Source organism: Bombina bombina, chromosome 1, assembly GCF_027579735.1.
Source record: "Bombina bombina isolate aBomBom1 chromosome 1, aBomBom1.pri, whole genome shotgun sequence".
NCBI classification, from domain to species: Eukaryota; Metazoa; Chordata; class Amphibia; order Anura; family Bombinatoridae; genus Bombina; species Bombina bombina.
In genome coordinates this window covers 801,125,110-801,152,248 of record NC_069499.1, presented here as the reverse complement: position 1 = coordinate 801,152,248, position 27,139 = coordinate 801,125,110, and the positions used below count along the sequence as shown (strand labels likewise).

At 43.8% G+C, this 27,139-nt stretch overlaps 1 protein-coding gene across 1 annotated transcript in view; it reads right to left on the bottom strand.

The window, feature by feature from the left end:
- Nucleotides 1-245: 245 nt before the first annotated feature.
- MEIOSIN (meiosis initiator) overlaps nucleotides 246-27,139 on the bottom strand; it is a 246,886-nt gene continuing 219,992 nt past the window's right edge. The window contains exon 12 of the mRNA XM_053715311.1: nucleotides 246-447. Coding sequence (XP_053571286.1) covers nucleotides 306-447 — 142 coding nt within the window. The 3' untranslated portion in view covers nucleotides 246-305. The remainder of the gene's footprint in view (nucleotides 448-27,139) is intronic.

Sequence of the window (27,139 nt, the reverse complement as noted above, 5' to 3'; positions counted from 1 at the left end):
CTCCTATCACTAACGTAGGCAAAGAAAATGACTGGTGTGGGGAGGGAGGGGAGGAGCTATATAACAGCTCTGCTGTGGTGCTCTTTGCCTCCTCCTGCTGACCAGGACGCGTAATCCCACAAGTAAGTATGAAATCCGTGGACTCATCGTGTCTTTAAAAAGAAGATACGTGAAAATGGTTACTTTGATCAGCCTCAAAGCTAAAATGATAAAGGGTTTTTTGCAAGACAAGCTAGCAAGACAGATCGTATTTGAATTTTAACTTTAATGCAACAAATGTATCTAGATGAGGGTGGTTTACATGGTTATGGAATAACATGTGAAGAAGCCTTCTCTGCCAGAAGCATAGAAAGTGGTTTTGGGGGAGTAAGATCTTCATGTGAGAATTGAGAAGGCCGTTCCTTAACCAGACGTCCATGCAAAAGACTGAACTGCAAAGCTTTAACACTGAAAGGCAATAAAAAGGGTAGGTAAGTAGAAGGAGAAAATAACAAGATATTACAGAGTGGGTGGGGTAGTTGGGAAAAGATGAATACTGAAGAGAGGAAAAAAATAACAGATTTGATAGGAGAAGGAAAAAAAGAGGAGAAGAGGTGGAGGACAGAGAGAAAATAAGTGTAAAAGTAAAGGTCAGTCAAGATGGGTGGAGAGGTGTAAGCAGAATTAAAGCAGGGACCGTAGTATATAACTATGGGGAGGGTGGTGAGGTGTGAAAGTAAAAGGAGTGATTTCTCACTAAAATTATTTACATACCGCTTGTGCAATCATAACACATATGGTTGTTAAAGTTTCTCTAGGATCCCCTTTGTTCAGAAATAGCAGACATGCATTGCTCTATGGTACTTAGAAGGTCGCTAATTACATCTGCGCACCACACTTCTGATAACTTCTGAATAGATATCTTCTCTCCCTCACCACCCACTGGTCACCACCATATTAGGTACTGGCAGACTGTCTGCAAGTATGCAGTTTAGGGATATATATTTTTAAAATATGTATATTTAAAAAAATTCTGTAGTGTAGGGAACCCTCTTCACCCACTCCGTGATCCCCCCAAACTGCTCTCTAACCCTACCCCCTCTATCTAATAGCCTGAATCTTAAGTACTGGCAGCTGTCTATCAGTACCCAATTTATATGTTTGTTTCTTTTAATGTTTAATTTTTTTTAACATTTATATATATAAAAAATCCCACCCCCAATGACCCGCCACACCAACAGATTATCAATGGGCCCCCGCTCCCATTTCTGTAGTGTAGCAGCCCATCCCTCCACCTCCCTCACTAAACAACTTTTTCTGTAGGTAGGGAATCCCTCCCCTTCCCGCAATGCGCCACACGCCTTCCTCTCTGGTTAACTGTTGCGTGAGCCGAAAAGGTTGCACAAAACATAAAAAATACAGTGGTTTGGCCCCATCAACTTTTTTAGGGTTCTATGAGGTGTAACAAGTTGATGTTCTATATAGGCACTGACAAGATAAATATAAAGAGAAGCATGCATTGTCTGGTATAGACAGTGTCCCCCATGGGAGACGAACACTTGGCCAGTAGCCCCCGGAAACAATGAGCTTGATACCCTTGCTCTAGATCAACACCAAAGAAAGTGAGCTTTCCAAATCTTATGATAAATTATCTGTGTAATGGGCTTTCTGACTTGCAGTAGAGTAGAGACAAAGGAATCTGAGAAACCTCTATTTTTGAGAACTAAGGCCTAGATTTGGAGTTCGGCGGTAAAAGGGCTGTTAACGCTCCGCGGGCTTTTTTCTGGCCACACCATAAATTTAACTCTGGTATCGAGAGTTAAAACAAATGCTGCGTTAGGCTCCAAAAAAGGAGCGTAGAGCATTTTTACCGCAAAAGCAACTCTCGATACCAGAGTTGCTTACGGACGCGGCCGGCCTCAAAAACGTGCTCGTGCACGATTCTCCCATAGGAAACAATGGGACTGTTTGAGCTGAAAAAAAACCTAACACCTGCAAAAAAGCAGCGTTCAGCTCCTAACGCAGCCCCATTGTTTCCTATGGGGGAACACTTCCTACGTCTGCACCTAACACCCTAACATGTACCCCGAGTCTAAACACCCCTAATCTTACACTTATTAACCCCTAATCTGCCGCCCCCGCTATCGCTGACCCCTGCATATTTTTTTTAACCCCTAATCTGCCGCTCCGTAAAACGCCGCCACCTACGTTATCCCTATGTACCCCTAATCTGCTGCCCTAACATCGCCGACCCCTATGTTATATTTATTAACCCCTAATCTGCCCCCCACAACGTCGCCGACACCTACCTACACTTATTAACCCCTAATCTGCCGAGCGGACCTGAGCGCTACTATAATAAAGTTATTAACCCCTAATCCGCCTCACTAACCCTATCATAAATAGTATTAACCCCTAATCTGCCCTCCCTAACATCGCCGACACCTACCTTCAATTATTAACCCCTAAACTTCCGATCGGAGCTCACCGCTATTCTAATAAATGGATTAACCCCTAAAGCTAAGTCTAACCCTAACACTAACACCCCCCTAAGTTAAATATAATTTTTATCTAACGAAATAAATTAACTCTTATTAAATAACTTATTCCTATTTAAAGCTAAATACTTACCTGTAAAATAAATCCTAATATAGCTACAATATAAATTATAATTATATTATAGCTATTTTAGGATTAATATTTATTTTACAGGCAACTTTGTAATTATTTTAACCAGGTACAATAGCTATTAAATAGTTAAGAACTATTTAATAGTTACCTAGTTAAAATAATAACAAATTTACCTGTAAAATAAATCCTAACCTAAGTTATAATTAAACCTAACACTACCCTATCAATAAAATAATTAAATAAACTACCTACAATTACCTACAATTAACCTAACACTACACTATCAATAAATAAATTAAACACAATTGCTACAAATAAATACAATTAAATAAACTAGCTAAAGTACAAAAAATAAAAAAGAACTAAGTTACAGAAAATAAAAAAATATTTACAAACATAAGAAAAATATTACAACAATTTTAAACTAATTACACCTACTCTAAGCCCCCTAATAAAATAACAAAGCCCCCCAAAATAAAAAATTCCCTACCCTATTCTAAATTAAAAAAGTTACAAGCTCTTTTACCTTACCAGCCCTAAACAGGGCCCTTTGCGGGGCATGCCCCAAGAATTTCAGTTCTTTTGCCTGTAAAAGAATAAATACAATACCCCCCCCCCCCCAACATTACAACCCACCACCCACATACCCCTAATCTAACCCAAACCCCCCTTAAATAAACCTAACACTAAGCCCCTGAAGATCTTCCTACCTTGTCTTCACCATCCAGGTATCACCGATCCGTCCTGGCTCCAAGATCTTCATCCAACCCAAGCGGGGGTTGGCGATCCATAATCCGGTGCTCCAAAGTCTTCCTCCTATCCGGCAAGAAGAGGACATCCGGACCGGCAAACATCTTCTCCAAGCGGCATCTTCGATCTTCTTCCATCCGGTGCGGAGCGGGTCCATCTTGAAGCAGGCGACGCGGATCCATCCTCTTCTTCCGATGTCTCCCGACTAATGACGGTTCCTTTAAGGGACGTCATCCAAGATGGCGTCCCTCGAATTCCGATTGGCTGATAGGATTCTATCAGCCAATCGGAATTAAGGTAGGAATTTTCTGATTGGCTGATGGAATCAGCCAATCAGAATCAAGTTCAATCCGATTGGCCGATCCCATCAGCCAATCAGATTGAGCTCGCATTCTATTGGCTGATCGGAACAGCCAATAGAATGCGAGCTCAATCTGATTGGCTGATTGGATCAGCCAATCGGATTGAACTTGATTCTGATTGGCTGATTCCATCAGCCAATCAGAAAATTCCTACCTTAATTCTGATTGGCTGATAGAATCCTATCAGCCAATCGGAATTCGAGGGACGCCATCTTGGATGACGTCCCTTAAAGGAACCGTCATTAGTCGGGAGACATCGGAAGAAGAGGATGGATCCGCGTCGCCTGCTTCAAGATGGACCCGCTCCGCACCGGATGGAAGAAGATCGAAGATGCCGCTTGGAGAAGATGTTTGCCGGTCCGGATGTCCTCTTCTTGCCGGAGAGGAGGAAGACTTTGGACCCTCTTCTGGACTTCTTCAGTGGATGTCTAGCCCCCGCTTGGGTTGGATGAAGATATCGGAGCCAGGACCGATCGGTGATACCTGGATGGTGAAGACAAGGTAGGAAGATCTTCAGGGGATTAGTGTTAGGTTTATTTAAGGGGGGTTTGGGTTAGATTAGGGGTATGTGGGTGGTGGGTTGTAATGTTGGGGGGGGGGTATTGTATGTTTTTTTTTACAGGCAAAAGAGCTGAAATTCTTGGGGCATGCCCCGCAAAGGGCCCTGTTCAGGGCTGGTAAGGTAAAAGAGCTTGTAACTTTTTTAATTTAGAATAGGGTAGGGAATTTTTTATTTTGGGGGGCTTTGTTATTTTATTAGGGGGCTTAGAGTAGGTGTAATTAGTTTAAAATTGTTGTAATATTTTTCTTATGTTTGTAAATATTTTTTTATTTTCTGTAACTTAGTTCTTTTTTATTTTTTGTACTTTAGCTAGTTTATTTAATTGTATTTATTTGTAGCAATTGTGTTTAATTTATTTATTGATAGTGTAGTGTTAGGTTAATTGTAGGTAATTGTAGGTAGTTTATTTAATTATTTTATTGATAGGGTAGTGTTAGGTTTAATTATAACTTAGGTTAGGATTTATTTTACAGGTAAATTTGTTATTATTTTAACTAGGTAACTATTAAATAGTTCTTAACTATTTAATAGCTATTGTACCTGGTTAAAATAATTACAAAGTTGCCTGTAAAATAAATATTAATCCTAAAATAGCTATAATATAATTATAATTTATATTGTAGCTATATTAGGATTTATTTTACAGGTAAGTATTTAGCTTTAAATAGGAATAAGTTATTTAATAAGAGTTAATTTATTTCGTTAGATAAAAATTATATTTAACTTAGGGGGGTGTTAGTGTTAGGGTTAGACTTAGCTTTAGGGGTTAATCCATTTATTAGAATAGCGGTGAGCTCCGATCGGAAGTTTAGGGGTTAATAATTGAAGTTAGGTGTCGGCGATGTTAGGGAGGGCAGATTAGGGGTTAATACTATTTATGATAGGGTTAGTGAGGCGGGTTAGGGGTTAATATTTTTATTATAGTAGCGCTCAGGTCCGCTCGGCAGATTAGGGGTTAATAAGTGTAGGCAGGTGTCGGCGACGTTGAGGGGGGCAGATTAGGGGTTAATAAATATAATATAGGGGTCGGCGGTGTTAGGGGCAGCAGATTAGGGGTACATAGGGATAACGTAGGTGGCGGCGATTTGCGGTCGGAAGATTAGGGGTTAATTATTTTAAGTAGCTGGCGGCGACGTTGTGGGGGGCAGGTTAGGGGTGAATAAATATAATACAGGGGTCGGCGGGGTTAGGGGCAGCAGATTAGGGGTACATAAGTATAACGTAGGTGGCGGTCGGCAGATTAGGGGTTAAAAATTTTAATCGAGTGGCGGCGGTGTGGGGGGGAGCTCGGTTTAGGGGTACATAGGTAGTTTATGGGTGTTAGTGTACTTTAGGGTACAGTAGTTAAGAGCTTTATAAACCGGCGTTAGCCAGAAAGCTCTTAACTCCTGCTATTTTCAGGCGGCTGGAATCTTGTCGTTAGAGCTCTAACGCTCACTGCAGAAACGACTCTAAATACCAGCGTTAGAAAGATCCCATTGAAAAGATAGGATACGCAAATGGCGTAGGGGGATCTGCGGTATGGAAAAGTCGCGGCTGAAAAGTGAGCGTTAGACCCTTTAATCACTGACTCTAAATACCAGCGGGCGCCCAAAACCAGCGTTAGGAGCCTCTAACGCTGGTTTTGACGGCTACCGCCGAACTCTAAATCTAGGCCTAAGTGTCCAACCTCCATGCTGTCAAATGCAGGGATTTGAGATAGGTATGATACAAGGGTCTTTAAGACAGCAGATCTTTCCTTAGGGGTGGAGCCCACGGAGGAAGCGATTACATCTGAATTAGGTCCACATAAAAAGTTATGCGGGGCCATGCTGGAGCTATGAAAAACTCAAAAGCCAATTCCTGATTGATTCTTGTGATGACTCTTGGAAGAAGAACAGAGGAAATAGGCCTGATGAAAGTTCCAAGGGCAGAGCATCTATCATCTATCATGAGCTCTTGGATCTCTTGAACTGGCACAATAAACTTGAAGTTTGTGGTTTAATTTGGACACTATGAAACAATCCCAATGGTTCATTCCCAGAATGTGAATGGCCAATAGGGAGCAGTGGTTTTCCTTGCCTGAGAAAGAATGTGAAATACCTCTAGAATACCTAAGGGACTTCGAGTCCCTCCTTGATGATTGATGTACGCCACGGCAGAGACGTCTGACTGGAATCAAATACATTTCTCCTGTTTGAAAAGGGGCCAAGATTGAATGGCCCTAAGAATTGCACAAAGTTCAAGGATGCTGATAGGAAACCTCGCCTCCAGAGGGGACCATACTCTCTGCGCCCTTCGAGAGTCCCAAACAGCGCCCCAACCCATCAGACTTGCGTCCGTAGTGATTCTGGTCCCGATAGGCGAAGAAAATAAGCTCCAAGGGTCAAATAGGGACTTTCCCTCCACAATGAGAGACATTGTTTGACTAATGAACTGAGCTCTATATGCTGTTCCAGCTGGAAACAATCCTTTGACCACTGTTGAAGCATGGACAATTGGAGAGGACGTATCAGGGAACCAAGAAACCAGACAGAAACAGAAAGTGCAGGTTAGAAATAAATAAAGTTAGCCGCCAGGAACCAGGAAAACAGTTAGTCAAAGTCATACACAGAGAACAGAAACAAAATACACTTGGTAGATCTGGACTTACTCAAGGACAGAGACAAAGTGGACTGGGTGATGGTTATATAGTAAACTATCGTTACATTGTCACTAAGAGATATGAAGTTGCCAGTAGTTGTAGAGTGCTGATGTTACCAAGTTTGTCCATAAGAGGGCGTGTGGGAGGAATGCACAGTGTCAAAAACACTGCAAAAGAATCCAGAAAAAAGCCTGCACTACAAGTGAAACAAGGGTAAGTATCCCTGACAGAACCCCTCTCTCAACGACTCCTTCCCATGGGAGGGCATAAGGCTTATGGGGAAAACCGTCATGGAATGCACAGAGAATGACAAGAGCGTGAACATCAGAAGAGGAAACCCTCAGACCGTAAACCAGTGGACCAGGTACTGGACTTCACCGCTGAACTGATGGGAGTTGAGAATGCTACGTATTTCATACTCCTCATGATTGCCAACTGGAATGGGACAAGGACAAAGGGAAGCAGTAGTGTAACGATTGATCACTAGCAGCTTAAGGATACGAGGAAAACGTTGTAGATACGCATGCTAGAAGGAAGGTGTAGGGTGTCGGCAACTGAGTTAAACTTATGGAGAATACGGAAAGGCCCAATGCAACAAAGTCCCAGTTTCGGAGAAGGCACTCTGAGGTTGAGGTTACAGGACGACAACCACATCCTCTCCCAGACCTGGTAGGAAGGAATGGGCAGATGCCTTCGATCCACCTGGAACTTTTGCTGCTGCATAGAGGCACAAAGGGAATTCTGAATCTGCACCCATCAAGAGCAGAGCAAACGAGATGATCCCCCAAAACTGGAATGTTCTGGAAAGTAAACAAATTCGGTAACACAGATGCTGAAACCCGTAGTTAGCCATGAACGGGGACATTTGGGAGGACTAGTTGATAGCACTGTTCCTAGCAAACTCCGCCCTGGGTAGCAGATCAACCCAATTATTGTGGTGGTCCGAGACATGGCATCGGAGAAACTGCTCCAGGGCTTGGTTGGACTGCTCAGCTGCACCATTAGACTGTGCATGGTATTCCAAGGAGAAGGGGGGATGAACTCCCAACTGAGTGCAAAAGGCCCGCCAGAACCTAGAGACAAACTGAATGACCCGATCCGTACCAAGCCAGGGGTCAGATGCCAAGTCAGTAGTCAGCCGAGCCAAGTCAGAAACACAGAGAGCAGGAACTACAGGAACAATAGCCGGAGTCAGGAACAAAGAAAAGAGTAAGTCAAAGCCAGAGTCATACACGGAGAACAGGAACAAAATACAGGAGTGAACTTGGTAAATCTGGACTCACACAAGGGCAGAGACAAAATGGACTGGGTGATGGTTATATAGGCCTAGATTTGGAGTTTTGTCGGTAACGACCCGAAAAACTAACGCCGGCTTTTTTCTGGCCGCACCATAAAAATAACTCTGGTATCGAGAGTCCACATAAAGGCTGCGTTAGGCTCCAAAAAAGGAGCGTAGAGCATTTTTAACGCAGCTTCAACTCTCGATACCAGAGTTACTTACGGACGCGGCCAGCCTCAAAAACGTGCTCGTGCACGATTCTCCCATAGGAAACAATGGGGCTGTTTGAGCTGAAAAAAAAACCTAACACCTGCAAAAAAGCCGCGTTCAGCTCCTAACGCAGCCCCATTGTTTGCTATGCGGTAACCCTTCCTACGTCTGCACTTAACACTCTAACATGTACCCCGAGTCTAAACACCCCTAACCTTACACTTATTAACCCCTAATCTGCCGCCCCCGCTATCGCTGACCCCTGCATATTATTTTTAACCCCTAATCTGCCGCTCCGTAAACCGCCGCTACTTACATTATCCCTATGTACCCCTAATCTGGTTCCCTAACATCGCCGACCCCTATATTATATTTATTAACCCCTAATCTGCCCCCCAAAACGTCGCCTCCACCTACCTACAATAATTAACCCCTAATCTGCCGACCGGACCTGAGCGCTACTATAATAAAGTTATTAACCCCTAATCCGCCTCACTAACCCTATATTAAATAGTATTAACCCCTAATCTGCCCTCCCTAACATCGCCGACACCTAACTTCAATTATTAACCCCTAATCTGCCGACCGGAGCTCACCGCTATTCTAATAAATGGATTAACCCCTAAAGCTAAATCTAACCCTAACACTAACACCCCCCTAAGTTAAATATAATTTAAATCTAACGAAATAAATTAACTCTTATTAAATAAATTATTCCTATTTAAAGCTAAATACTTACCTGTAAAATAAATCCTAATATAGCTACAATATAAATTATAATTATATTGTAGCTATTTTAGGATTAATATTTATTTTACAGGTAACTTTGTATTTATTTTAACCAGGTACAATAGCTATTAAATAGTTAAGAACTATTTAATAGCTAAAATAGTTAAAATAATTACAAATTTACCTGTAAAATAAATCCTAACCTAAGTTACAATTAAAACTAACACTATACTATCAATAAATTAATTAAATAAAATACCTACAATTACCTACAATTAACCTAACACTACACTATCAATAAATTAATTAAATAAACTACCTACAATTAACCTAACACTACACTATCAATAAATTAATTAAATACAATTCCTACAAATAAATACAAATAAATAAACTTGCTAAAGTACAAAAAATAAAAAAGAACTAAGTTACAATATCTACAAACATAAGAAAAATATTACAACAATTTTAAACTAATTACACCTACTCTAAGCCCCCTAATAAAACAACAAAGCCCCCCAAAATAAAAAATGCCCTACCCTATTCTAAATTACTAAAGTTAAAAGCTCTTTTACCTTACCAGCACTGAACAGGGCCCTTTGCGGGGCATGCCCCAAGAAGTTCAGCTCTTTTGCCTGTAAAAAAAACCCATACAATACCCCCCCCCAACATTACAACCCACCACCCACATACCCCTAATCTAACCCAAACCCCCCTTAAATAAACCTAACACTAAGCCCCTGAAGATCATCCTACCTTGTCTTCACCTCACCAGGTATCACCGATCCGTCCTGGCTCCAAAATCTTCATCCAACCCAAGCGGGGGTTGGCGATCCATCATCCGGTGCCTGAAGAGGTCCAGAAGAGGCTCCAAAGTCTTCATCCTATCCGGGAAGAAGAGGCGATCCGGACCGGCAACCATCTTGATCCAAGCGGCATCTTCTATCTTCATCCGATGACGACCGGCTCCATCCTGAAGACCTCCACCGCGGATCCATCTTCTTCCGGCGACGTCCAACTGCAGAATGACGGTTCCTTTAAGGGACGTCATCCAAGATGGCGTCCCTCGAATTCCGATTGGCTGATAGGATTCTATCAGCCAATCGGAATTAAGGTAGGAATATTCTGATTGGCTGATGGAATCAGCCAATCAGAATCAAGTTCAACCGTTTGGCTGATCCAATCAGCCAATCAGATTGAACTTGATTCTGATTGGCTGAGGGGTCGGCGGTGTTAGGGGCAGCAGATTAGGGGTACATAAGGATAACGTAGGTGGCGGCGCTTTGCGGTCGGCAGATTAGGGGTTAATAAGTGTAGGCAGGTGGAGGCGACGTTGTGGGGGGCAGATTAGGGGTTAATAAATATAATATAGGGGTCGGCGGTGTTAGGGGTAGCAGATTAGGGGTACATAAGGATAACGTAGGTGGCGGTCGGCAGATTAGGGGTTAAAAAAAATTATTCGAGTGTCGGCGATGTGGGGGGACCTCGGTTTAGGGGTACATAGGTAGTTTATGGGTGTTAGTGTACTTTAGAGTACAGTAGTTAAGAGCTTTATAAACCGGCGTTAGCCCAGAAAGCTCTTAACTACTGACTTTTTTCCTGCGGCTGGAGTTTTGTCGTTAGATGTCTAACGCTCACTTCAGACACGACTCTAAATACCGGAGTTAGAAAGATCCCATTGAAAAGATAGGATACGCAATTGACGTAAGGGGATCTGCGGTATGGAAAAGTCGCGGCTGAAAAGTGAGCGTTAGACCCTATTTTGAGTGACTCCAAATACCGGCGGTAGCCTAAAACCAGCGTTAGGAGCCTCTAACGCTGGTTTTCAAGGCTAACGCCAAACTCTAAATCTAGGCCATAGTAAGCTGGCTTACATCGTCACTGAGAGACAGGAAGTTGCAAAGTAATGATGTTAATAAGTTTGTCCATAAGAGGGCGTGCAGGAGGAACGCAGTGTCAGAAACACTGCAAGAGAAACCAGAAACAGCCCTGCTCTCCAAGTAAAACAAGGAAGGGTAAGTAACCCTGACAGGACAAAGATTAAAGCGAGCAAAAGGTACTGTGTCTGATGCTGCTACCATAAGACCAACTACTTACATACATTGTGCTACAGAAAAATACTCTTATGGCTGGTGATAAAGAACTTTTGGGGACATTGATTTTCCATCTATGTTCCTGAACGAAAGATACCATTCTGTGGGTATGAGCAGTAGCCAGAGAAAGAGATGGAGCTTGGACCAAAATATCGTCCAAATAAGGGGCAATGGAGATTCCCTAAGCTCTGGTCACTGCTAAGAGAGCCCCTATTACCTTCATGAAGATGCGAGGGGCAGTGGCCAGACCAAAGGCGAGGGTCCAAATTGGTGACGCTTGTTGAGAAAAGCAAAACTTAGAAACTGGAAATTATCTTTGTGAATTGGAAAATGCAGATATGCATGCTTTAAGTCTATGGTTGTCATAAATTGACCATCCTGAACTAAAGGCAAAATGGTATGAATCATTTCAATTTTGAAATAGGGTACACAAACGGATTTATTCTTTAGGTCCAGGATAGGACGGTAGGTGCCTTCCTAGCCAACTCCGCCCTGGGTAGCAGATCAGCCCAATTATCTTGATGGTCCGAGACATAGCTTTAGAAGAACTGCTGCAGAGCTTGGTTGGACTGCTTAGCTGGACCATTAGACCATGGATGGTATTCAAATGAGGAGAGACAAACTCCCAAATGAGTGCAAAAGGCCCGCCAGAAACTAGAGATAAACTGAATGCCCCAATCCGTACCAAGCCAGGGGTCAGATGCCAAAGAGGGTAGTTAGCCGAGCCAAGTCAGAAACACAGAGAACAGGAACCACCCCTGAGGAAGCGCAAGTGAAACGCGACCGCGTCAGGGGACTTCCTTTTTTTAATTGCTCTCTACTGGTTTAAAACTATAATCTATTTGATTTAACAAACAATTTTGGTATTTGATAATTTTCACTGCCGCATTCCAGGCGGAAAGCCTGGGCGGTAGTTAAACTAACTTGTTGGTTAACTTTGTTAACTCCATAATTGAGTCAAACATTTGACTAGGAATATTTTGCTATAATGCCTCTAGTCTTTAAGAGCTGCTGTTTTCTCTTAGCCGTTCGGTAACTAGATCCTATCCCAGAGATCACAAACTATTTAATACAAGGGATTTTGTAGCAGCATATTAATTTGCGCTTATAATGCCTGCATACCATTATCCCAAATAGATATTTTATTGTTGATCCCTATCGGGGAAATTAATTTGGCTTTTGGCTTATATATATATATATATATATATATACACACAGATATTCCTTCAGAACATTAAACTCCAGCATTTTTCTCTGGTTTAAAATTGACCACAATTTAACCTATGCAATATTAGTGTTTGATGTGTACAAGACCAGTATTGTAGTGTTTTTAATTTTGCTGCATGGTAGTCACCTTCATAGACTGTCTGTTTTAAAAAACATAAATTATGCTTACCTGATAATTTCATTTCCATCTGTGGGAGGAGAGTCCACTGCTTCATTCATTACTTGTGGGAAATAAGAACCTGGCCACCAGGAGGAAGTAAAGACACCCCAACCAAAGGCTTAAATATCTCCCCGACTCCCCTCATCCCTCAGTCATTCTGCCAAGGGAACAAGAAACAGTAGGAGAAATATCAGGGTATAAATGGTGCCAGAAGAATATTAAATTTAGGTCCGCCCACCGGAGCAAATGGGCGGGAGCAGTGGACTCTCACAGATGGAAATGAAATTATCAGGTAAGCATAATTTATGTTTTCCATCTTAATAGGAGGAAAGTCCACTGCTTCATTCATTACTTGTGGGAACAAATACCCAAGCTCTAGAGGAGACTGAATGAACAAAAACGGGAGGGTAAAAGGAGGCAGCCCTATACTGAGGGCACCACAGCGTGCAGAACCTTTCTCCCAAACACAGCTTCCCCCGAAGCAAAAACATTAAATCTGTAAAACTTTGTAAAAGTATGTAAGGAGGACCAAGTAGCCGCCTTACAAATCTGCTCCACAGAGGCCTCATTCTTAAAGGCCCAAGAAGAGGCCACAGCTCTAGTTGAGTGAGCCGTAATCCTCTGAGGAGGCTTATGTCCCTCTGTCTGTAGTGAACAAATGCGGTAGCCCCGCATGAAACGCGTATACCTTTTACTGCCTTTTTGACCATTCGGGATTAACTGAATGGTCCACTTTCTGTTTGTCTTCATGTGCTTTTAGTGCACTGTAATGTGATTTTTTATGAAATTAAACTTGAGCTCCACTTACCTTCGAGTTATGGTATCTACGCTGTGCAGTTAGCCGGACTACATTGTTCTTTTCCTGTGGTTCCTGACGTTTGTTGACAGAGACGTCCTTTCTGGCTCCTGCAAGCACCCGTAGGAATGTTCACACAGTCCACAAGCTGAAGTCAAGCTGGACTTAAGCAGAAAAGGCCCAACACAACACCCAGGGGGCCCAACACAACACCCAGGGGCCCCCTATGCTTCCCTGAATATACCACAAATAAGGACGAAGTCTGTCTGAAATATTTTGTGGCCTGAAGAAAAAACTTCAAGGCTCGAACCACATCCAAGTTATGCAGTAACCTTTCCTTAGACGAAGAAGGGTTAGGACTAGGGATGCACCAAAATTTCGGCCGCAGAAAGTTTCGGCCGAAAATTGCATTTTTGGCTATTTCGTTTTTTTTTTGCCTATTTTCGGTAAAATTATTGTGTAGCATGTTTCAAATTTGATGCTAGCCTAGGGCTGCTGTTTAAGTTTATTACTTGACTTACTGTTCTGCATATAATGAGTTTTCTAGGACTATACTTTATTTGGATAATTGGTAAGAAAAAACTGTTAAATATGATTCTGTTACATAGAACTAAATTAAGAATAATACAGTATATTGATATTTATAATTGTTTTAAGTAGGGATGCACCAAAATTTTGGTCGCAGAAACATTTTGGCCAAAAATGGCATTATTTTTTGCCTGTTTTTTTTTTTCTTGGTAAAATTATTGTGTAGCATATTATTGTTTTAAGATATTTTTGTCCAATTTTAGTGTGTTACTTTCAATAAAAGGGTGAGCTTTTTTATTGGCTCTAATTATGCAAAAAAATTAAATAAAAAAGGTTAATATGAAAAAATACATTTTCGGTATCAGTTTCGGTTTTGGCCAAGTGCATCCCGGATTTTCGGATTCGGTTTCGGTCCAGAATTTTCATTTCGGTGCATCACTAGTTAGGACACAAGGAAGGAACTACTATCTCCTGATTGATGTTACGATCTGACACCACCTTGGGAAGAAATTCCAACCCAGTGTGAAGCACAGCCTTATTAGCGTGAAAAACCAGGTAAGGGGGCTCAGATTGCAAGGCCGCTAACTCAGAGACCCTGCGAGCCGATGTAATAGCCAGAAGAAATAGAACCTTACAGGACAGAATCTTAATGTCAAGCGCATGCATAGGCTCAAACGGAGCCCTCTGCAAAACCTTAAGAACCAAGTTTAAACTCCAAGGAGGAGCAGAATTTCTAAAGACAAGTCTGATCCTAGACAGAGCCTGAACAAAGGACTCAATATCAGGAAGCTCAGCTAGCTTCTTGTGTAACAGTATCAACAACGCCAAAATCTGTCCCTTTAAGGAACTGGCGGCAAGACCCTTATCCAGTCCATCCTGGAGAAAGGCCAGAATCCTGGAGACCCTAACCTTGTGCCAGGGATATCCACATTCCTCGCACCAGGATAAGTAGGTCATCCACACCTTATGATAGATGCGATGAGTGACCGGCTTACTGGCCTGGATGAGAGTATCAATTACTCTCTAAGAAAAACCTCTCTTAGCCAAGACTAGGTGTTCAATCTCCACGCAGTCAGCCTCCGAGAATCGAGATTGTGGTGTAGAAAGGGACCCTGAACCAGCAGATCTCTGTGCCACGGTAACCTCCATAGAGGAGACGATGACATCCCCACAAGATCCGCAAACCACGTCCTCCGCGGCCACAATGGAGCAATCAGAATGGTCGAAGCTTGCTCCTGTTTGATGCAGCCACCACTCGAGGGAGAAGTGGCAACGGTGGAAATATGTAAATTAGGTTGAACTCCCAAGGCACCGCTAAGGCATCTATCAGCTCTGCCTGTGGGTCCCTGGACCGCGACCCATATCTGGGCAGCTTGAAGTTGAGTCTGGACGCCATGAGGTCTATCTCCGGCGTCCCTCATCTATTGCAGATCTCCGCAAACACCTCGGGATGGAGAGATCATTCCCCTGGATGAAACGACTATCTGCTGAGAAAGTCCGCTTCCCAGTTGTCCACACCCGGAATGTGGATCTCTGAGAGCGAACAATTGTAAGTCTCTGCCCATTCAAGAATCCGAGAAACTTCCCTCATGGCTAGGGAGCTTCTCGTTCCCCCCTGAAGGTTTATGTATGCCACCGACGTAATGTCCGAATCTGATGAATCGGGACGACACCAGGTGGGGCCAAGCCCTCAGAGCGTTGAATATCGCTCGAAGTTCCAGAAAATTTATTGGAGTCGAATCCACCTGCCCTGTGCCCTTCTGGCACCCCAAACAGCTTCCCATCCTGATAGACTTGCGTCCGCGGTCACAATCTCCCAGGATGGCCTCAAGAAGGATGTACCCTGGGCCAACTAACCCCTACGGATCCATCAAGAGAGGGATTCCCTCACTCAGTTGTCCAGAGAGATCTGTTGTGATATATCTGAGTGATCGCCGTTCCATTGTCTCAACATGCATAACTGAAGAGGTCTGAGATGGAACCTGGCAAATGGAATGACATCTATGCTGGATACCATGAGCCCAATCACCTCCATACACCTGGCCACATATGGCCTTGAGGAGGTCTGAAGGGCAAGACAGCTGGATGCAATCTTGGAACGTCTCTGATCTGTCAAGAATATCTTCATAGATATGGAATCTATTATCGTACCCAGGAACTCCACCCTGTTTCTGGGAACCAGAGAACTCTTTCCTTCGTTTATCTTCCATCCATGGGATCGAAGGAGAAGAAAAAGAGCCCTTGAGAGGTCTTCCGCGAGACTGCAGGATGGAGCCTGGACCAGAATATCGTCCAGATAAGGAGCCACCACAATACCTCAGCGCCCCCAGAACCTTCGTAAAGACTCTTGGGGCAGTCGCCAGGCCGAACGGAAGGGTCACAAACTGGAAGTGTTGGTCCAGAAATGCGAATCTTAGGAACCTGATGTGGTCCTTGTGGATTGGCACGTGAAGGTAGGCATCCTTTAAGTCTATTGTCGTCATAAATTGCCCCTTTTGAACTAGGGGAGGATCGATCTGATCGTCTCCATTTTGAACGATGGGACTGACAGAAACTTGTTTAGACACTTTAGGTCCATAATTGGGCGAAACGTGCCCTCCTTCTTTGGGACCATGAAAAGGTTTGAATTATACCCTAGACCCCTTTCTGCTAGAGGTACTGGAACGAGTACACTGAGAGATGAGAGTTCCCTCACGCACTCTAGAAAGGCGTCTCTCTTCTCTGGTCTTGAGGATAGGTTTGACAGAAGGAATATGGCCCTGGGCGGATGAGTCCTGAACAGAGATAGTCTGGATCCAGCGACGGATCGGGGGCCGGCTTTGTCTCGGCGGGCTTCTTGCTCTGCTTGGACTTGTTCCAAGATTGAGCTGGCTTTCAAGATCCCTTGGATGGCTTGGTCTTCACAGCAGACTGCTGGTGATGAGACTTGTCTGAATGAAAAGGACGAAAAGTAGAGCTTCTTCTTCTTATTCTGCGGAAGGAAAGCACCCTTGCCTCCCATAACCGTGGACCAAAAAGGACTTTCCCCTGAAACGGAAGGGATACTAATCTAGACTCGGAAGTCATGTCAGCAGACCATGACTTTAACCATAGAGCCCTGTGGGCTAGAACAGAGAAACCCGATGTCTTGGCATTCAGGCGAATAACATGCATGTTTGCATCACAGATAAAAGAATTAGCTACCCTGAAGGCCTTAATCTTTTCCTGTATCTCCTCGAGGGGAGTCTTCACCTCGACCATAATTGACAGCTTCAAACCAATAGGTAGCTGCTCCAGCCACTGCAGCAATTGCCGCTGCCAGTTGGAAAACAAACCCCGTGAGTTGGAACATCTTTCTCAACATGGATTCTAACTTCTTATTCATGGGCTCTTTGAACGACGAACTATCCTTGAGGGGAATAGTCATATGCTTAGCGAGCGTGGAGATAGCTCCATCCACCTTAGGAATGGCCCCCCATAGCTCAAGCTGAGAGTCCGGAACGGGGAACAGCTTCTTAAAAGAGGTAGAAGGAGAAAAGGACAAGCCCAGTTTCTCCCACTCATTCATAATAATCGTAGCCATCTTCACAGGGACTGGGAAGGTCTGAGGCCGCACCTTGTCCTCGTAAACCCTATCTAGCTTAGGGATCAAATGTTCTTCAGGAAGTTTCCGTTCCGGAACCTCCAACGTAGAAAGCAATTCATTCAGTAAAAAGTGCAAATGCTCCATCTTAAACTTAAGTCGTCGTCCTCCTCGGATAATCTCTCAGAGGTATCCAGCGGAGTAGATGACCCCTGGGACGGAAGGCTATGTCTTTCCCTTCGCTTACACTTTGCAGGGCGCGGTAGGGCATTGAAGGCCGCAGAAACCATCTCTTGCAGCTGGGCAGCGAAAACTGGCGGCCACGAGGCCCCTCCCGCGGGAGGATTAGTAGGGCCTTTGGGAGCCATTAGGGCGGAACATGTCAGGGACGCTAGGGAACTGGTGAGGAGTCCTAGGAGCTCCTGTATTTTAGAAAGCCTCTGGCTGCCTTTCAGTCTATTTTCGGTTATGGTACTGTAATTCTATTATACTTTTGAAGCTCTTAGGTGGGATTAAGAACACCAGGTACCGGTAGGAGGTTTCTCTATAAAATCTACCTGAGTTAAGTCCTAGTCATTAACGCTACTACGACCAGAAACAATTTAATTTATTGGTAACTACTAGGTTACAACCCAGTGCTAGCAACCGAAATTATGAATTTGCATAATTGGGGGGGGGGAGCTAAAATAAACCACTGTATTCAACAACGCCTTTACATGTTCCTTTTTGGCTAAATCCGCAGAAAGGTTGAGTAAAAATCTTATACAAACTAACTAGGCTTATTTATACCTATAACCACAAGCACGGTTATAGTTTATTTAATGTAACTTCACAGTGTTTGCAAGGTTATAATCCAGTGCATGGAACCGGTAATTTTTCATACAAAGTCTATTTACTCAAGTCGTAGGGAAACTCATTCATTAAGCCCATCTGCAAATTTAGTTGATATGGGAAGGTATAACACTGTATATAACAGCGGTGTCATACTTTCCCCTATCAACAAAATTTGCAGATGGGCTTAATGAATAAGTTCACTTAGACTTTGTGTGACCAACTTGAACCAAGGGGGCTTTTCCTATAACCGCAAGTATACGTATGAGGATTAGCTTGCAAGTATTTTAAACTGACAAGAGAATCTCTATATGGGGCATGCATATAGGAGTTGTCTGAGCGCTCTGGTATACCCATACCTGCTATTGCAACTTACTAACTGATGAATTAGCATCAAGACATTACAAGCAAACTTGCAAACAATACAAGTGAGGGGGTGCCCGCCCAAAAGTTCCAAAACACAATTTTTGAACAAATCAAGTTGATATGCATAATGCAAAGAGTGCACTTACTGATCAAAACGTTTTATCATAAAGTACTGAGTTAAACCTCATAAATGAACAAACGCATAGAGTGTTTCTAAGTTATCAGTTCAATAATTTTTATACTGGCTACAAGCATTAATTCTAAGTGGGGGCTCAGTCCACAATGAATACACACATATAAGCTAAACGGATTATGCTTCTCAGCCAAAAAGAAAGAGAAGTTGCCGAAGCCTTTTGGCCTCTCCTCTTTCCAGAGTAGACAACAAACAATGCAGATGTTTGACGAAAATCCTTAGTAGCTTGCAAATAAAACTTTAAAGCACGAACCACGTCAAGATTGTGTAACAGACGTTCCTTCTTTGAAGAAGGATTAGGACACAGTGACGGAACAAAAATTTCCTGATTGATATTCCTATTAGATACTACCTTAGGAAGAAACCCAGGTTTGGTACGCAAAACTAGCTTATCTGCATGGAAGATCAGATAAGGGGAATCACACTGCAAGGCAGATAACTCTGAAACTCTTCGAGCCGAAGAGATAGCTACTAAAAACAGAACTTTCGAAGATAAAAGCTTGATATCTATGGAATGCAAGGGTTCAAACGGAACCCCTTGAAGAACTTTAAGAACTAAATTTAAACTCCATGGCGGAGCAACAGGTTTAAACACAGGCCTGATTCTAACCAAAGCCTGACAAAACGCCTGAACGTCTGGAACATCAGCCAGACGCTTGTGCAAAAGAATAGACAGAGCAGAAATCTGTCCCTTTAAGGAACTAGCCGATAATCCCTTTTCCAATCCTTCTTGGAGAAAAGATAGTATCCTAGGAATCCTGACCTTACTCCACGAGTAACCCTTGGATTCACACCAATGAAGATATTTACACCATATCTTATGATAGATTTTCCTGGTGACAGGCTTTCGAGCCTGAATCAAGGTATCAATGACCGACTCGGAGAAACCACGTTTTGATAAAATCAAGTGTTCAATCTCCAAGCAGTCAGTCACAGAGAAACTAGATTTGGATGTTTGAATGGACCTTGGAGTAGAAGGTCCTGCCTCAGCGGCAGAGTCCACGGTGGAAAGGATAACATGTCCACCAGATCTGCATAACAAGTACTGCGTGGCCACGCAGGTGCTATCAAAATCACCGAAGCTCTCACATGCTTGATCTTGGCAATCAGACGAGGGAGGAAAGGAAATGGTGGAAACACATAAGCCAGGCTGAAGGACCAGGGCACTGCAAGAGCATCTATCAGCGTTGCCTGAGGATCCCTTGACCTGTAACGAGGAAGCTTGGCGTTCTGACGAGAAGCCATCAGATCCAGTTCTGGTTTGCCCCATAGTTGAATCAGCTGGGCAAATACCTCCGGATGGAGCTCCCACTCCCCCGGATGAAAAGTCTGCCGACTTAGAAAGTCCGCCTCCCAGTTCTCTACTCCTGGGATATGAATAGCTGAGAGATGGCAAGAGTGAACCTCTGCCCATAGAATTATCTTTGAAACCTCCAACATTGCCAGGGGGCTTCTTGTCCCCCCCTGATGGTTGATATAGGCTACAGTCGTGATATTGTCCGACTGAAATCTGATGAACCTGACCGCAGCTAGTTGAGGCCAAGCCTGAAGAACATTGAATATCGCTCTCAGTTCCAGAATGTTTATCGGAAGGAGGGCCTCCTCCTGAGTCCACGAACCTTGAGCCTTCAGGGAATTCCAGACTGCGCCCCAGCCCAGAAGGCTGGCATCTGTCGTCACTATAGTCCACTCTGGCCTGCGGAAACTCATTCCCCTGGACAGATGGACCCGAGATAACCACCAGAGAAGAGAATCCCTGGTCTCTTGATCCAGATTTAACAGAGGAGACAAATCTGTGTAGTCCCCATCCCACTGATTGAGCATGCAAAGTTGCAGTGGTCTGAGATGTAGGCGGGCAAACGGAACTATGTCCATTGCCGCTACCATTAGGCCGATCATTTCCATACACTGAGCTACTGACGGCCGAGAAGTGGAATGAAGAGCATGGCAAGAAGTTAGAAGCTTTGATATCCTGACCTCTGTCAGAAAAATTTTCTGACAGGAAGGAAACTAGGAAACTCTTGTGAGAGGAGAGAGTGAACTCTTTTCTCTGTTCACCTTCCACCCGTGAGACCTCAGAAAGGCCAGAACAATATCCGTATGGGACTTGGCGATTTGAAAAGTCGACGCCTGGATCAGGATGTCGTCTAGGTAAGGAGCCACTGCTATGCCCCGCGGCCTTAGAACCGCCAGTAGAGACCCTAGAACCTTCGTAAAGATTCTTGGCGCCGTGGCTAATCCGAAGGGAAGAGCCACAAACTGGTAATGCCTGTCTAGGAAGGCGAACCTGAGGAACTGATGATGATCTCTGTGAATCGGAATGTGGAGATAAGCATCCTTTAAGTCCACGGTAGTTATATATTGACCCTCCTGGATCATAGGGAGGATGGTTCGGATAGTCTCCATCTTGAAAGATGGGACCCAGAGAAATTTGTTTAGGATCTTGAGATCCAAGATTGGTCTGAACGTTCCCTCTTTTTTGGGAACTATAAACAGGTTTGAATAGAAACCCTGCCCCTGTTCCTCCCTTGGAACTGGGTGGATCACTCCCATAACCAGTAGGTCTTGAACGCAACGTAAGAATGCCTCTCTCTTTATCTGGTTTGCAGATAGTTGTGAGAGGTGAAATCTCCCCTTTGGAGATGAACCTTTGAATTCCAGAAGATATCCCTGGGAACAATCTCTAGTGCCCAGGGATCCTCAACGCCTCATGCCCAAGCCTGGGCGAAGAGAGAAAGTCTGCCCCCTACTAGATCCGGTCCCAGATCGGGGACTACTCCTTCATGCTGTCTTAGAGGCAGCAGCAGGTTTTTTGGCCTGCTTCCCCTTGTTCCAAACCTGGTTAGGTCTCCAGACTGGTTTGGACTGGGCGAAATTTCCCTTTTGTTTTGTATTAGAGGAAGCTGAAGCTGCGCCACTCTTGAAGTTTCGAAAGGAACGAAAATTATTCTGTTTGGTCCTTAACTTATTGGACCTAGCCTGAGGAAGGGTGTGACCTTTTCCTCCAGTAATATCAGAAATGATCTCTTTCAGACCAGGCCCGAATAGGGTCTGTCCCTTGAAGGGGATGTTAAGAAGCTTAGACTTTGAAGTAACGTCTACTGACCAGGACTTAAGCTATAGCGCCCTACGTGCCAGAATGGCAAAACCTGAATTCTTAGCCGTTAGCTTGGTTAAATGAAAAATGGCGTCAGAAATAAAGGAATTAGCTAACTTAAGAGCTTTAATCCTGTCTAAAATATCATCTAACGGGGTCTCCACCTGTAGAGCCTCCTCAAGAGACTTGAACCAAAAAGCCGCTGCAGCAGTAACTGGGGCAATGCATACAAGAGGCTGGAGGATAAAACTCTGATGTATAAAAATTTTCTTAAGGAGACCCTCCAATTTTTTTATCCATAGGATCTGGGAAAGCACAACTGTCCTCGACGGGGATAGTTGTACGCTTAGCTAGGGTAGAGACTGCTCCCTCCACCTTAGGGACCGTCTGCCACGAGTCCCGTATGGCGGCATCTATGGGAAACATCTTTTTAAAAGCAGGAGGGGGAGAGAACAGCACACCTGGTCTATCCCATTCCTTAGTAATAATTTACGAAAACCTCTTAGGGACTGGAAAAACATCAGTGTAAACAGGCACTGCAAAGTATTTGTCCATCTTACACAATTTCTCTGGAACCACAATGGGGTCACAGTGATCCAGAGTCGCTAAAACCTCCCTAAGCAATAAGCGGAGGTGTTCGAGCTTAAATTTAAACGCTGTCATTTCAGAATCAGACTGAAGCAACGCCTTCCCTGAATCTGAAATGTCACCCACAGATAGAAGCTCTCCTGCTTCGGCTTCTGAGTATTGTGAGGGTATATCGGACACAGGTATTAAAGCGTCAGAAAGCTCTGTATTAGTTCTAGCCCCAGAGCTGTCTCGCTTTCAGTTTGGACAATACCTCTGAGAGGGTAGCATTCATAACTGCCGCCATGTCCTGTAAGGTAAAAGAATTAGACGCGCTAGATGTACTTGGCGTCACTTGAGCGGGAGTTATAGGTTCTGACACATGGGGAGAGCTAGATGGCATAATCTCCCTTTTTTCAGTCAGAGAATCCTCTGGAGATAAATCTTTAAACGCCATAATATGGTCTTTATAGTTTATAGAAATTTCAGTACATTTGGTACACATTCTAAGAGGGGGTTCCACAATGGCTTCCAAACATATTGAACAAGGAGTTTCCTCTATGTCAGACATGTTTAACAGACTAGTAATGAGACAAGCAAGCTTGGAAAACACTTTAATAAAGGTGAAACAGCAATTAAACAAAAACGTTACTGTGCCTTTAAGAGAAAAAAAATAGCACTTAAACTGCAAAACAGTGTAAAAATATAGTAAAGTCTTCGAAATTTTTACAGTGTGTGTAAGGGACTAAAGCAACATTGCACCCACTTGCAAATAGATGATTAACCCCTTAGCCCCCAAACCGGATGTAAAAAACGTCAACCACCGGTAAAAGACAGTTGAGCACCTTGCCACAGCTCTGCTGAGGCTCCTACCTGCCCTCAAATATGATTTAGGGAAGAAATAAACCCTTTATAATGGTCCTCAGATGCCAGAGGACTCCTCTAGGGAAGCTGGATGTCTCAGCCTGAAGGAAACTGCGCATCTAGAGCGTAAAAATAGGCCCCTCCCACCATGTACTGGATGTCAGAGGGGCCTTAAGAAAATACTCCTAGGAGTATCTGACTAGCCATGTGGAAAACTAGGCCCCAAATAAAGACTTATCTCCCTCAGAAAAAAAACGTCCTATTTATGAAACATATAAACGTTTTGTCACTAAGTAATATGAGTATTAACATAAGTATTACCCTGTTTTGTAAGCATGATCCCAGTCTGTCAGCATTTTCTAGAACTTATTCATCTCTCTAGAAATAAAAATACTGAACATACCTCAAAGCAGGTAATCTGCAGACCCTTCCCCCAACTGAAGTTTTCCCATACTCTTCAGTTATATGTGAGAACAGCAATGGACCTTAGTTACAAACCGCTAAGATCCTCAACCTCCAGGAAGAATTCTTCTTCTAATTTCTGCCTGAGAGTAAAACAGTACAACGCCGGTACCGTTTAATAATAACAAACTCTTGATTGAAGGTAACACTACACTAAGTCACCACATATCTCTTGATACTTCCTATCTTGTCGAGAGTTGCAAGAGAATGACTGGAGGTGGGGGTTAGGGGAGGAGCTATATTTACAGCTCTGCTATGGGTGTCCTCTTGCAACTTCCTGTTGGGAAGGAGAATATCCCACAAGTAATGGATGAACCCGTGGACTGGATACACCTTACAAGAGAAAGTATGCAAAGAGGATCAAGTTGCAGCCTTGCAAATCTGTTCCACAGAAGCTTCATTTTTGAAAGCCCAAGAAGCCGAGACAGCCCCAGTGGAGTGAGTTGTCTGGAGGCTGCTGTCCAGCAGTCACATATGCCAAACGAATAATACTTCTCAACCAAAGAGAGAGAGAAGAAGCAGTAGCTTTCTGGCCTTTACGTTTCCCAGAAAAGTAAACAAAGCAGAAGACTGGCGAAAATCCTTAGTCGCCTGCAAATAGAATTTAAGAGCATGCACAACATCTAAATTATGCAACAAACGTTCCTTATGAGAGGAAGGGCTAGGACAGAGAGAAGGAACAACTTTAGGAAGAAAACCAAACTTGGTACGGAGAACAGCCTTATCTGCATGAAATATGAGATAAGGCGAATCACACTGCAAGGCTGAGAGTTCCGAAACTCTCTGAGAAGAGATATCAATAAGAAACATTACCTTCCAAGATAATAACTTAATATCTATGGAATGCATTGACTCAAACGGAGCTTGTTGTAAAACTTTAAGAACAAGATTAAGACTCCAAGGTGGAGCAACAGATTTAAACACAGGCCTGATTCTGACCAAGGCCTGACAAAAAGACTGCACATCCGCCAGACGCTTGTGCAGCAAAATAGATAAAGCAGAAATCTGACCCTTCAGAGTGCTGACAGACAAACCCTTATCAGACCCTCCTGGAGAAAAGACAAAATTCTTGAAATCCTGACCCTACTCCAAGAGTAGTCATTGGATTCACACCAATAAAGATATTTACACCATATCTTATGGTAAATCTTTCAAGTAACAGGCTTATGAGCCTGAATCATGGTCTCAATGACCGTCAGCTTCAGAGAAACGAGATTTGGATGAAGGAAGGGACCCTAAAGTAGAAGGTCCTTCCTCAGGGTTAGTCTCCACAGAGGCAGAGACGAAATTTCCACTAGGTCTGCATACCAGATCCTGCAAGGCCATGCCGGAGCAATTAGATTCACTGATGCTCTCTCCTGCTTGATACGAGCAATGACTAATGGGAGGAGAGCAAATGGAGGAAATGGGTATGCCATCCTGAAGTTACAAGGAACTGCCAACGCATCGATCAGGAAGACCTGAGGATCCCTTGACCTTGAACTGTACTTTGGAAGTTTCGCGTTCTGTCGAGACGCCATCAGATCCAATTCCGGTACCCCCCATTTGATGGTTAACCTGGAGAATACCTCCGGATGGAGTTCCCACTCCACGGGGTGAAAAGTCTGTCTGCTCAGGAAATCCGCTTCCCAGTTGTCCACTCCTGGAATGTGGATGGCAGATAGACAGCGATTGTGAGCTTCCGCCCACTGAATGATCCGAGCCACCTCCTTCATGGCTAAGGAACTCTGAGTCCCTCCCTGGTGGTTGATGTAAGCCACTGAGGTTATGTTGTCTGACTGAAACCTGATAAATTAGGCTAAGGCCAGCTGAGGCCAAGCTATCAAGGCATTGAAGATCGCTCTCAACTCCAGAATGTTTATTGGAAGAGCAGATTCCTCCTGGGACCAAAGTCCCTGCGCCTTCAACGAGTCCCAGACTGCTCCCCAGCCCAGCAGCCTGGCGTCCGTGGTCACAATCACCCATGAGGGTCTCTGAAAGCATGTCTCCTGAGACAAATGTTCTTGTGACAGCCACCACAGAAGAGAGTCTCTTGTTGATTGATCTAGAACAATCCTCTGAGACAGGTCTGCATAATCCCCGTTCCATTGACTGAGCATGCATAACAGTAGAGCTCTCAATTTGAATCGAGCAAAAAGAACTATGTCCATGGAAGCCATCATCAGAACAATTACCTCCATACATTGGGCCACTGACGGTCATACCGCAGACTGTAGAGATAGGCAAGAGGAAATATTTTCATTGATAGGGAATCTATAATGGTTCTTAAGACCACCCTTGTAGCCGGAACAAGGGAGCTTTTTCCCAAATTCACCTTCCATTCGTGGGAACGCAGAAAAGACAACAAGATTTCTGTAGATTTTGCTATTTGAAAAGATGACGCCTGACCCAGAATGTCGTCCAGATAAGGCGCCACTGCAAATCCCCGAGACCGAATCACTGCCAAAAGAGCCCCCAGGACCTTTGAGAAAATTCTGGGAGCTGTGACCAGGCCAAATGGAAGAGCCACAAACTGAAAGTGTTTGTTTAGAAAAGCAAATCTCAGAAATTTGTGATGATCCCTGTGAATGGGAACATTGAGGTACGCATCCTTCAGGTCTATGGTTGTCATGAACTGACCCTCTTGAACTAGAGGAAGAATGGAATGGATAGTCTCCATCTTGAAGGACAGCACTCTGAGAAACTTGTTGATACACTTTAGATCTAGAATGGGTCTGAAAGTTCCCTCTTTTTGGGGAACCACGAACAGATTTGACTAAAACCCCAGTCCCTGTACTGGAACTATCACTCCCATAAGGGAAAGATCCTGAACACAGTTCAAGAACGCCTCTCTATTTGGTCTACACATAATTTTGAGAGGTGAAACCTGCCCCTGGGGGTATTGGTCTTGAATTCTAGCTGGTATCCCTGGGATACTATGTCCACGGCCCACGGATCTGGAACATCTTTTATCCATGCTTGATGAAACAGAGAGAGTCTGCCCCCACTTTATCCGATCCTGGATCGGGGCAAACCCCTCATGCTGACTTAGACTCAGCTGTGGGCTTTTTAGATTGATTCCCTTGTTCCAAGACTGGCTAGGTTTCCAAGAGGGCTTGGACTGTTCCTGCTTGGTAGAAGAGGGGGAAGACATAACTCTGAAGTTACGAAAGGAATGAAAATTACTCTGACGTCCTTTCAGCCTATTCTTCTTGTCTTGTGGCAGAAATGATCCTTTACCACCCGTGATATCGGAGATAATTTCTGCCAAACCCGGCCCAAACAAGGT